The 13486-nt window shown below is 42.8% G+C and overlaps 1 protein-coding gene across 2 annotated transcripts in view; it reads left to right on the plus strand.

Moving 5' to 3' along the window:
- Window positions 1-245: 245 nt before the first annotated feature.
- The window catches only part of CHPT1 (choline phosphotransferase 1), a 40716-nt gene continuing 27475 nt past the window's right edge, over window positions 246-13486 (plus strand). Inside the window, exon 1 of one of the 2 annotated variants that reach the window (XR_007517356.1) lies at window positions 246-569. Coding sequence is in view for 1 of the 2 variants with exons in the window: in XM_049884178.1 (XP_049740135.1) it covers window positions 297-569 (273 nt within the window). In the remaining variant the exon portion in view is untranslated. The remainder of the gene's footprint in view (window positions 570-13486) is intronic. The other variant, XM_049884178.1, reaches the window with a different exon arrangement.

The following is a 13486-nucleotide window of genomic DNA, read 5'->3' on the forward strand; positions in this document are numbered from 1 at the left end:
TGGCCCCAGTGGCCCGGTCCAACCTCCCTGACATCTCGCGGGCTCCTCCCCCTTTCCGCTCCTCCAAAGCCCCGCCCCCATCCTCGGGTCGCACCCGCGGCCTGGCCGCTTTGGGGGCGGGGGCCCCGGGACTAGGGGCGGCCCGGCCTGGCGGCGACCTCGGCCCCGCGGGCCCGGACGGCGGCGAGTCCCTGTCGGTCGGCGCAGGCCCCGCCGCGAGCCCCTCCCTCCGCTCTCCCCGCCCCGCCGGCGGCGCGGACCGCGTTTCCTCGCAGCCGCGGGGCCCGCAGGCGGCCATGGCGGCGGGCGCCGGGGCCAGGTCGGCGCCGCGCTGGCTGAAGACGCTGGCGGAGCCGCTGAGCGCGGCGCAGCTGCGGCGGCTGGAGGAGCACCGCTACAACGCTGCGGGCGTCTCGCTGCTCGAGCCGCCGCTGCAGCTCTACTGGACCTGGCTGCTCCAGTGGATCCCGCTGTGGATGGCCCCCAACTCCATCACCCTCCTCGGCCTCGCCGTCAACCTGCTCACCACGCTCGTGCTCATCTCCTACTGCCCTACGGCCACCGAGGAGGTAGGGCCCGCTGCCCGCCCGCCGCCGGCGTCTCCGAGGCGGCGGAGGGGCGCTCCCAACTGCTGTCTGCGCGCACCCCGGCCCCAGGTGCGCCGCGGCCCTGCCGCTGAAGGCGCCCGGGGAGGGGACGACCCACGCGCGGCTGAGCCACCCTCGGGGCCGCGGAGGGGCGCAGGCGGCCACTGCCCCACCCCGCGTCCGCCCGAGACTCCTACGGGCCGCCTAGAGGCTGCCACACCACTGCCCAGCCCGGGGTCCGTCCCGAGCCTCCCCGGGACCGCCGAGCCGCCGTCAAGGTCACGACCCCAGTCCCGTGGCGTCCCCGATCCTCTCCTGGGCCGCACATGGGCTGTCTCGACCACTACGAGCCGGGCCTGCCAGGCAGTCACCCTACCCCCGAGCCCAGGCTGCCAGGTGGACCAGTATTCGGTTACTCTACACCCTGGGCACTGACACCCTCTTCTTCCGTCCTGCCTGGCACAAGGACTTGTGGCCAGGTTGGCCAAGCCCGTGATGCCCTTTGGACACTTTTTATAATCGTACTCTTCTCAAAGGTTGTGCTAGTAATCCTGAAATTACTGGTAGCACTCAGCAGAGATAAGTTACTTTTTCATGATAAACACAGTGGGATGTTATCAAGGTGGTTATCCTTATCTTCAGGTCCCAGGGATAATAAAAGCCAGTAGATTTTATTAGCAACGAGTATTTGATCTGTGTCCACAATAAAAAGAGTAAATAATGTGGACCTTGGACATCTGTTAATCAGAATCATCCCTTGGGCCGAATGTGAAGGGGCTAGGGTGCAGAAGGCGGCTCACTTCCATCTATAGTTTTAGTACATGGAGTAAATACTATATTGCACTTTCTTTGATATTGTTTTGAGTGCCCTCCAAATAATGAAGTCCCTTTATAATCATATTTGAGTATACGTCCTGGAGAGGACTAATTCAAGATGAGTTTGGATGGCAGGAATACAGTAGAAATATTTCATGCATATGGGATACATGCATTTGTTTTTTTCTTATGTTTGATGGAGCCTATGTTTTAACATATCTTGCCAGTTGATTGATATTTTTATTATATATGGTTTCTTCATAGATAGTCCCATTCTGAATTCATTTCCATACTGTTTGAAAAAGTCAGCTGATTTAGTTTCCATTTCTTCAGGCCTGTTTCCAGAATTCTCCAGAGACAATGTAGTAGAATTTCTGAGAAGTGGAGGACTTGGCTTCTAATCTAACTCTGCCATCCCACAGAGAAAACTTCCAGGTCCCTTCTGTGTGTCAAATGGAAAATAATACCTGGCGAACCAATGTCCCAAGGATGTAATGAGACCAGGACCAGGTGATATATTACATGCAGATAAATTTAGAATATTGTAAAGGGCTTAGCAAATTAAAGTATTAATGTTATTAATGCCCTGAGAACATGTAATAAATTTCATTTTTAATGAGTCTAGACTGAGCTAATAGCACCTGAATGTTTCTGATATTTGCCAGTTAAATTATAAACTTTTTAATATTATTATTAATTTAACCATAAAAGCCAAAACCCCTTGCCGTTGAGTTGATTCCAAGTCATAGAGCATAGTGACCCTATAGGACACAGTAGAACTGCCCCGTAGGCTTTCCAAGGAGTGGCTGGTGGATTCGAATTGCCAACTTTTTGGTTAGTAGCCGAGCTCTTAACCACTGTGCCATCTTTTTTTTTTTTTTTTTTCTTTCAGGGCTCCATTATTAACTTAAGAACCATTTATTGAACTTAAAATGAACAGGGCATACAAAGAAGTCCAATAGATTATATTAGGGGAGTCAAGAGTGGTCTGATGGAAGAGGTAAAATTACGATTAATTAGTTTTTAGGCTCAGCCTCCTTCCAAGAAAAAAAACGGGGATGGGGTGGGCGGGACCTGAGACCTTCCAAAAAAAAAAGAGTGGTCCAAAGAAGGGGAAAAGGATCAAAGTGGTGAGTTGAAACTAACCTAACCTAATCAGTTGCCATCTAGTCAGTTCTGACTCTTGAAGAGTTAATACACTGACACATATATCATTAGATGCTGCACAGGCTTCTAAGTGGCTGAAGCAGTGAAGGGAAACACCGTTACAGGATTCACATTGCCAAGACTCAGACTGATAAAATCCCAGCAGAAGCAGGAAAGAACCATAGCAGTTTCTGCTCTTTTGCTTAAGGCCACAGAGCTAATGAATGACAGAACCAAGTAGGATTTAAATCTAAGAGGGCCTGACTCCAAAGTTCGTTTTCTTTTTACCATCTTGTTTGGAGTTCCCGCCTTTGTCTTTCTGCTATGTAGGAAAAACACCTTGTGTTTTGTATAACGCTTATCGGTGATATAAAAGGCTTTTGTGTTGATTTTGCATGTGTGTCTTATAACAACTCAAGGAAGTTGGCAAGTTTTTCCCATCCAAGAATGGCCTTCCCACCATCTCAGTGTTTCTTCTATCCATCCATCCTGAACTAAAAGTAGTATATATTTTTATAAGAGGAAATTGAAGCTCAGAGAGATTAAATAACTTTAACCTGGGTTGGAACTCTTTTTTTCTTTTTCTTTTTTCTTTCCAGTTGCTTTCACGTCGACTCTGACTCATGGCAGCCCCACGTGTATCAGAGTAGAACTGTGCTCCATAGGGTTTTTAGTGGCTGATTTTTTGGAAGTAGATCTCCAGGCCTTTCTTTCGCAGTTCCTCTGGGTGGGCTCAAACCACCAACCTTTCAGTTGGCAGCTGAGCACGTTAATCAGACAGATTGCCTCCAGAAAGGGTCAGAAAAAACACATAAGGTTTTTAGATTTAGATGCTTGGGCTTACGTTACCCGTATATGCTATATAAGGAGACATGGTGGCGCAGTAGTTAAGAGCTATGGCCACTAACCAAAAGGTTGGCAGTTCAAGTCCACCAGCCACTCCTTGGAAACCTTATGGGGTAGTTCTGCTCTGCTCCATAGGGTCGCCATAAGTCAGACTTGACTCAATGGCAACAAGTTTGATTTTTGGTTATATGCTATAATGCTGACTACATATTTATATTGGTAATGTTTAATATTTATTTTTTTGACTACTATGACACGGCTGGGGATGAAGGGAAATTAATATAAAAAGTTTAAGTGACTTATATTAAGCTTCTATACTGGAGCTCTGAGCTGCTTTGCAAGCCACCATTTCTATTATGGAACTTTCCACTCCAGCCAGGTTGAAACTACTTACTGTAGTAACAAAAATCCTCACAACTAGACCTAGAAGAAACATCGTGATAAACAGAGAAAATATTGCAATTGTCAAGGATTTCATTTTACTTGGATCCACAATCAGCGGCCTTGGAAGCAGCAGTCAAAAAATCAAATGACATATTGCATCGGGAAAATCTGCTGCAAAAAACCTCTTTAAAGTGTTAAAAAGCGAAGATGTCACCTTGAGGACTAAGGTGCACCACCACTCACCTCATACGCATGCGAAAGCTGGACAATGAGTAAGGAAGACTGAAGAAGAATTGATGTCTGGGAATTATGGTGTTGGCAAAGAATATTGAAAATATATCATAGACTGCCAGAAGAACAAACAAATCTGTCTTGGAGGAAGTACAGCGAGTATGCTCCTTAGAAGCAAGGATGGCAAGATTTCATCTCACCTACTTTGGATATGATATCAGGAGGGACCTTAAAATCTGTGGCCTAGACAGTGCTGCTCTGTACCCCATGGGGTCGCCATGAGTCAGAATCGACTCCATGGCAACCAGCAACAACAGGCGCCTTGCTTGCCTTACCTTAGTCCCCGGCCTGTCTAGAAGGAGCCTCTTCAGGTAACATGGCGTTGGCTTCCCTTTGAGGGTTGTCTCTTGAATTCCTGTGATTTAACTGTACTCGATTCCAGAGGAATAAGCCATTTCTCCTTTAAAGTTCTAGTTCAGGTGTGGATAAAATGTGGCATTGTGTGCATACATAACAGCTTGCAATCCCACTCCTGGTGTGTTTGACCTAGACTTAGGGCTGTGACCTAGACATAGGGTTTGTGAACAGAGCAGATGTAAGGCACCCAGCACAACAAGTAACTTCACACCCCTCCTCCCTTCCTTGTTCCCCTTGGCACAGTGAGAGGTTGGCATCTTCAACAAGAACTTCAGTAAATACTGAAAGAGGGGAAAAAACAAAAAACAGAACTAGTCACATGAAATATAAAAAGAATGAAGCCGCCTTTCAAAGTTCGTATTTCTAATGTTTTTGAGAAAGTTCCTTTGGCCCTGAAGTGCTGGTTTAACTACACAAGCATACACTGCCTACTTCTCCACCCCTCCCGCCCCCCCCACCCCCCTGCCCCAGCTTGGAACCTGCTTTGTTTCCTGAAAAGAGGTGTGCTCCTCAGAAATACTAGCCCCTAACCCAAGCTGCAGGGAGCCCTGGTGGTGCAGTAGTGAAGTGCTGGGCTGCTAACAGACAGGTTGCTGGTTCAAACTCACCAGCAGCTGCATGGGAGAATGATGTGGCAGTCTGTTTCCATAAAGAGTACAGCCTTGGAAACCCTGTGGGATAGTTCTACTCTGTCCTATAGGGTCACTATGAATCAGAATCGACTTGAGGGCACACAGCAACAGCAACCACCTGAGTTGGGAGTCCCTGGTTAACATCTGGTTAACATGATTGGCCACTAACCGAAAGGTTAGCAGTTCAAGCCCACCCAGAGGCCCCTCAAGAAAGGCCTGGTGCTCAGCTGCCAAAAGGTCACAGCCTATGGAGTGCAGTTCTACCCTGTAACATGTGGGGTTGCCATCAGTCAGAATACACTCCACTGGCAGCTGTTTTTTATTTTGTTTTGTTTTTAACCTGAGCTGAGGCCAAAGGCCTGGGTTTAAACCAGCAATCCCCTAGGACCCGTCCTGAAGGTCCTGACTAAGAATGTTCATACCCTTCCTGACCACCAACTGCCTTCCGAGGCCTCAGCTGGGAACCCTCCCTCTGAAAACAAGGAAGTCCTTGTTTGTCAGTCACAGGCTCATAGTGTAACAGTGTCTTAACCCTGTCACAGGCACATAATATGGGTTAGTATAATTATACTCACAGAAGCAGTCGGTCATTTTTAATTGTTGTTCTTTCCAAAGTCAGATTAGCAGCCTACTAGAAACTTGATGAATTCTTTTTAAAAAATTATTAGAATCAGCTGACTGGGTACAAAGATCTCCTTTTAATACCATACCTGCTTTACATTTCTTAGCATAGGTCCAATCTGTCTTCTGATTTTCTTTCTTCCTGCTTCTTAAAATTGCAGTTTTTATTTTCATGGAGGGAGGAACCTATTGATATATGGATAGCTGAAATCTTGTTACCAGCTGATCTAATAGGTATTGGCTATGTAAATCCCTTTATGCATCTATGTCCACTTAGACCCAAGGCTATTAAAGTAAAGAGGTGTTTTTAAGTATAAAAATTCATGTAATAGACATTGTATAATTCCAGTATTTCTCAAAGTTTAGTCTGCTAGTAAAATAGGAAACTTCTTGTTCATGTGTACCACCTATACTATTTTTATTTACAATTTTTCTTTTTACCAACTTTAACTCTCTTTTAAAAACTTAACCTCATCCTAAACTTTACAAAACGAAACAAAAATATTCAAACCCATTGCTGTCCAGTTGACTCTGACTTGATAGCAACCCCAGGTGTTACAGAGTAGAACTGCTGCATAGGGTTTTCTTGTCTGTAATCTTTTACAGAAGCAGATCGCCAGGCCTTTCTTCCTCAGTGCCGCTGGATGGGTTCAAATCGCCAACCTTTAGGTTAGTAGTTGAGTGCAAAGTGATTGCATCACCCAGGGACCTGTCGTAAACTTCAATATCTATAAAATCATAGATTTGTTATGCTGGCTATTTTTTCTCAAATTTCTGTATGCATATATCTTAAAATGGTTTACCCAGGAATCAGTTAGAATGACCTGATGTGGCATTAGTAATATTCACTGAGCCTTCTGCATATGCAGAGAACCTTTCCAGGCAGTGTACATGTAATGATACATTTAATTCTCACAGTGAACAGTGAGGTAGGTACAGTGATTATTCTCATTTTTCAAGTAGAGAGACTGAGGCATCGAGAGGCTGAGTAACTAGTCCAAATCAGTCAGTGGTAGAGCCAGAATCTGCATACAGGTTGAATAGCTCGAGTCCACATTCCTAACCCCTCTGCAAGAAAAACCCATGATGTTGTGGATTGAATTGTGTCTCCCCAGAATACCTGTCAACCTGGCTAGGTCATGATGCCCAGTATTGTAGTGATTGTCTACCATTTTGTCATCTGATGTGATTTCCCTGTGTTATAAACTCTATCACTGTGATGTTAATGGAATGGATTAGTGGCAGTTATATTGATGAGATCTGCAAAATTAAATAGCGTCCTAAGCCAATCTCTTTTGAGATATAAGTAAGCAGAGAGATGGGGGAACCTCATACCACTAAGAAAGCAGTACCAGGAGCAGAGTGCATCTGTTGGACCTGAGGTTCCTGCACAGAGAAGCTCCTAGACCAGGGGGAGATTGATGATAAGGACCTTCCTCCGGAGCTGACAGAGAGAAAGCCTTCCCCTGGAGCTGACACCCTAAATTTGAACTTCTAGCCTCCTAGACTGTGAGAAAATAAATTTCTCTTTGTTAAAGCCATCAACTTGTGGTATTTCTGTTATAGCAGCACTAAATGACTAAGACACATGACATGTGTTCTGCACTGTGGAAAACATTGCTGTACCCTGTCACCTGATAAAGGAGCCCTGATGGCACAGTGGTTAAGTGCTTGGCTGCTAATCGAAAGGTCAGCAGTTGAACCCAGCTGCAGCTCTGTGGGAGAAAGATGTGGCAGTCTGCTTCTGTAATGATTACGGCCTTGGAAGCCCTATGGGGCAGTTCTGCTGTGTTCTGTAGGGTCACTATGAGTCAGAATAGACTCGACAGCAGTGGGTTCTTGTCACCTGATAGGAAACGTTTAGATTAGTTTAATCATCCATTTAACTAGTATGGTACGTACAGCAGATTTTAGAAATAGAAAGCAATGCATTTTTTCTGTGTTTCAGTCTGAGACCCGTCTTACTACTTACAAGCTCCTGGAAGCTCCTATTTGGGACTTCAGTTCTATAACCTGTCTAGCTGATTGGTACCATATACAATCAGGAACACTAGTCCAGTGACAGAGATTGGTAGCATACAGTTATTCCATTACCGAGGCTTTGTGGCCCTTAGGAACTCACTTTTCTCCTGTAATTTCTCTCTCTTGTCCTCCTGTTCTCCCCGGCAGTGACTCTCTCTTGTAGCAGGATAATGTTGGTGCTCTTTCTCCCCAGTCCCACTCCCGGCCCTGGACAGTCCCTGGGGTATTGTACTTCCCACTCAATACCTCTGTCTTCCCCAGTAAGCATGCACGCCCTGTGTCTTCTGCTTTGGAAGGCCATGTGAACCGTTAACATCCTCCCTCCTGGCTAACCGACTACTTGAGTGACTTAATTCATGGGCCACATGTCTCTCTCTTCAAAATAGTTCACACTGTATTTTGAGAGAGACTATTTATGTGCCATTATGAAACCCAGTTGTTTGAGCAATAAGGAATTCGTTTTATGGCTGAAGTTCTACAGAGAGGTTCATTCCCCCAGGAAGTGAAACCAAGCCTATCTCTATGATACTTCCTGTCTTTCTCACTTTAAAGGGTTCCTGCCTGCCTTCATCGTGGGACCACCCCAGACACCACAGAGGCAGGAGTGCTGGTAACCCAGAGAATTGGCTTTCTCTTGTGTGCACCTTAGTGGTCAGTTAATGCTTATGATTGAGACCAGCTTGGAACCTCTCTTGTTCCTTTCTAAATCTCTTAATTCTGATCAAGGAACTCCAGTCTACTTTTCTTCTGGACCCTGAGAGACTGGTACCGGTTTGTTTCTGACGTTTCTTTCTTCATGGGATCCTGGTAACACTTAAACCAGGTATCTCTGCTGGCTTTCTTGTAAATTAAAACTGGTTTTAACCTAGTTATATTTGAATGTTAAAATACCTTATGGTTTATATTGACCAAGTAAAAGAAATATTTCCATCACGTTTCCTTTGAGGGCACTTCCTGCAAACGAGAATGAAGGAAGAGGAAAATTTGTTTATTTTTATTGTACACTTTAGGTGAAAGTTTATAGCTCAAGTTAATCTCTCATACAGATTTTTTATACACATATTGTGTTATGATGCCAGCTGCAATCCCTACAATGTGGATAGCACACTCCCCCTTTCTATGCCCATCCATCCAGCTCCTGTCCAGGTAGAGGAAAATTTTTAAAATGAAGTAAAACCTAATTTTGGAAAATATTTTAAATTTTACAACTAAGGAGGAAAGTACATATTCTTATATGTTGGAAAAACACAGGTGTTTTCTAAATTATCATTTAATTTTATGAAGTACCAGTAGCCGTCAAATTGATTCCAGCTCTTGGAGACCCCATGTGTGTCAGAAAGGGACTGCTCCATAGGGTTTTCAATGGTTGATTTTTCAGAGGTAAAGTGATTATTTTTATTGAAGCATTGTTTACAGCAAAAGAAGGGAATTATCACTTTAAATGGAATAAAATAGAATATTACCATAATTCAATTTTCATTTGGTAGCTAAATTGATAAAGTAATTTAGTTTCCATCAATCTTACGATGAATAACATACATTTATATGATTATGAAGATAGGAATTTCCATATAAATAAGAGTTCAAGGTGGAAAACCTCTATTCCATAAGAATTTTCCACTTGTTTCTATTTTTAATTATAGATTGAAGATCTTAAAAAATTAATGACTGTTATGAATCTTGATCAAAAGGGGAAACATATAGAACAGGATTTCAAATTCCCATGGAATCCAGATTTTCTGGAGCCATGGACTGGATGAACCCTCGAAACTATTGCCCTGAAATAATCTTTAAACCTTAAACCGAAAATATCCCCCAAAGTCACCTTAAAACCTAACAGTAGTTTAGCTTAACTAGTAAAGAATATCTACCTTGAACATTATGCTTTCTTACGATCTACCCTACCGTATTTTTATGCAAATACCACACATGTTCTATGTTTGTCTGCCAGCCACACCCTCCCTCTGGGAGATTTTCGTAAGTGTGCTGTGCTGATTTTTTTTCAGAAACATATCTACATGGGATCAAATTGACAGCAGCAATTCAAAAGATGAGATAGGAAACTTAGGGAGCAGTGAGTTTATGTTAATGGGGAAGAACAACTCAGAAAAGGAGGGTGAGAATGGCTGCACAACTTGAAGAACGTAATCAGTGTCACTAAATTGTACACGTAGAAACTGTTGAATTGTATGTTGTGTGTATATTCTCAAAAACAAAGTATAAAAAAACTTATTTGAAGAAATGGCAGACCACGTTTCTGAAACAATGCAGCATCCCTTCCCTTGTTGAAATCTTTATCTAAGGAAGGTGATTTCAGAGCTTTGCATTTTTAACTTGTTTCTGCCACCTGTGAAATAATTTAAAACCAAGGAAACTATACCAAAGAAATAGAGGTGTTATAAAATCATGAAAACCATCATTATGTAATTTCTTATATTTGTTTGCTTGAGATACCAGTGATCTAATGAGCATGCTTGGTACAACAGAAAAGCTATATGTTTGCAAAGGCTGCTTTAACACTGAAAAATAAATATTTGTAGAAGGTGTATTTTTTAAGTGATAAAGTTTGGAATATAGTAAGTGGAGATAAGTATGCTGGTGTCCTTTGATTTTTCCCTAGGTGAAGCTTAGTGAAGAAAGAGGCTTATCAGGTGGTCCTCAGAGGAGGTGGAATTTCAGTACTTGGCTGAATTGCGTGAGAAGAGTTTTAAAAAGGGAACGGCACTTTCTCAGTGGTGTAACTGGATTGATGGCAGATTTTTAAAAAACTAGGGGTCGTGATTGATTCTTAGTAATTATTTTATTTTCTGGAATAAACTTACATAACAACCTTTTGCAAGCTCATGTAAGAATCATCATTAGGGACATATTTAAATTTTGTACTGTGCAGTCATTAAAAAGGATGACGTGTAGATCTTTATGTTTAACCTGGAAAGATTTCTATGATATATTGTTAAATTCTGATCTTAAAGGATATAGTAGATACTGTAACAACTATATAATTAAAATTTTTAAGTTTTAGGAACTTAATATTACCTGGGGAACCCAGGTGGTGTAGTGGTTAAGAGCTATGACTCCTAACCAAATGGTCAGTAGTTCCAATCCACCAGGCACTCCTTGGAAATGCTGTGCTCTGTCCTGTAGGGTTGCTATGAGTCGGAATCGACTTGATGGCAACCGAACAGCTAATGTTACCTGGAGTAATTTAATTCCTACTTTTTGGAAGAGATTCCTTCTGTAGAATATATTGTTCATTACTTTATCATTCATAATCCAAGCCCAATTTTTTTTATCCTTACACGTAAAAGTTTTGACATTAAGTTCTCATGAAAACTAGAGTTGTCAGGGCAGCTCTGTATAGCCTGCTTCTTTCGGGAGTCTCTTCTGTAATTATTGTACCCTTTTTGAGAAGACTCCTAGAAGGAAGATGTCCTGCTGTGCCTGGCGGTAGAGGGGGACATGTAGGGTTAGTGAGGTGGATTCCCATGGTTTTCTCTGATGATGCATCATAAATACCATAAGAAAAGCTGAATGTGTTCTGCGCGATAATAGGTTAAAAGAGAAGTTGAAAAATTGCAAACTGCCTATCTTAGTTATCTAGTGCTGCTGTAACAGAAATACCACAAGTGGATGGCTTTAACAAACAAATTTATTATCTTACAGTTTAGGCGGCAAGAAGTCAATTCAGGGTGCCAGCTCCTGGGGAAGGCTTTTTCTCTCTGTCACTTCTGGGGAAAGGTCCTTGTCATCAGACTTCCCCTGGTCTAGGAGCTTCTCAGCACAGGGACCCCAGATTCAAAGGACGCACCCTGCTCCTAGCACTTCTTTCTTGGTGGTGATGAGGTCTCTCTCATCTCTGTTCAATTTTCTCTTTTGTATCTTAAAAGAGATTGACTCAAGACACAACCTAATTCTGTAGATTGAGTCCTGCCTCATTAATGTAACTGCCTCTAATCCTGCCTCATTAACATCATAGATGTTAAGGATTTGCAACGCATAGAATAATCACATCAGATCACAAAACGGTGGAGAACCACACAATACTGGGAATCATGGCCTACGTAACCAAGCTGACGCACATTTTGCGGGGACACAATTCAATCCATAACACTGCCTGATAGCTTCTAGGTGGAAATGGAGGTGGAGACAGCAGGGAGAAGGAGAAAGTAGGTCAGGCTACTGAGACCTGGAAAAGTCTGGAAAAGGTGTGAATAGGGATAGGCCTAGGGCATATGACTGTGCCTTTCAGGGTTTAAGGGGAAGGAGGCCTCATGGGGCACAAAGCCATTTCCTGTAGCTCACTGTCACTTGAAATTGTGTCTTTAGAGCAGGGAAGTGCTTCTCCACAGGTTTGGGCAAAATAGGTAGCTTGTGAAGTAAGAATTCAGGTGAGAAGCTCCACCCAGTCAGTGTAGTTTGTGGCATGGCCCATCACACTTCATAGCACAAGCCACAAGACTGGGTTTGATTCCTGGACCCTAGCTGCTTGATTTGATGTGAATTACCACACCTCCCTAAGTTTCACTTTGTTGTTTTTTTTTTTTCACTTCTATGTTTAATAAAAAGAACATGATGATAGCTGCCCTGCCTCTGTGAGTTGCTATATCAAATTAAATAATGCATTCGAAATGTCCTTTGTACATAGCTACACTGTTTTTAAGATAATGCTGTTTATTACCTTTCCGATTTTATCTTTTGTAATTCCCTTTGGATCTTCTGTTTCAAGAAAATGGATGTCACTGACTCATGAATAAGCCTTTCACCTTCAGGCCCCTACCTTGGTTTTTGCTTACACTTCCTCTCCCCTTGCCTTTTTCTCTATTTAAATTTTAAACCTTAACTCCTCTGACATCCTAATGAAGTAGTTTTAAGCTAGTGGACCAGTCTTCATTGCCTTTTTCCAAATGAGGGGCAGGATGTAATTTCAGGCAGGGTGTACCCACCACTGTGGTGTCAAGGAGTAACAACAGAAGTTAACTGCCCTGACCTTTAGACCTGCCTTAGGCCAGTCTCTCAGAGGAGAGGCCAAATTTAAGCTTTTAATGAGGACCTTTGGAACCGCTTGAGAAGCTGCAGATGTTCAGTATAGAAAGTTGCTGTACATAGAGGGAGAAATGGAGATTCCTCAGATAGATGATTTACCCCCAGAAGTTACCATTTGAGGGAAGAGTATTGACAGAAAATAGATGATGAGAAGAAAAACGACATTTTTATGTTGTCAAGTCGATTCTGACTCAGAGGGACCCTACAGGACAGAGTAGAATTGCCCCATAGGGTTTCTTAGGCTGTAATCTTGATGGGAACAGATCTGCTGGTGGGTTCCAGCTGCCAACTTTTCAGTTAGCGGTTGAGCATTTAACCATTGTGCTGCCAGGACTCCATCTGACGTTATATATCATTCCAGAAATTTTAATAATTTCAGACATCTAATTTTACATATATTTGAAATATAGAAAAATAAGTAACAATTTGCTAGTGTGAAAAGGGTTAACAGGACTGTTCTCTATAAAACACTTTTGGATTCTTTCAAAAAATTCTAGGTTTTTAAAAAATTTTTGTACTGTATTGATGGTTTCTCAGTTCTTTGCTTTTTAGCCCTTTATTCAATTGCTTCATAGTTTCAAAATAAATCTTTAAAATTACGCTGATCAAAATGAAATGTGACATTTTATATTCATGTTCATACTTGGATTTATTCTATTCTTAAATTATTTCTAATTTATACTCCTCTTCTTTTAAATGAAACCCCCAGATGGCACAAACAGTTAAGCACTTGACTACTAA

The sequence above is a fragment of the Elephas maximus genome, chromosome 4 (genome assembly GCF_024166365.1).
Source record: "Elephas maximus indicus isolate mEleMax1 chromosome 4, mEleMax1 primary haplotype, whole genome shotgun sequence".
NCBI lineage: Eukaryota > Metazoa > Chordata > Mammalia > Proboscidea > Elephantidae > Elephas > Elephas maximus.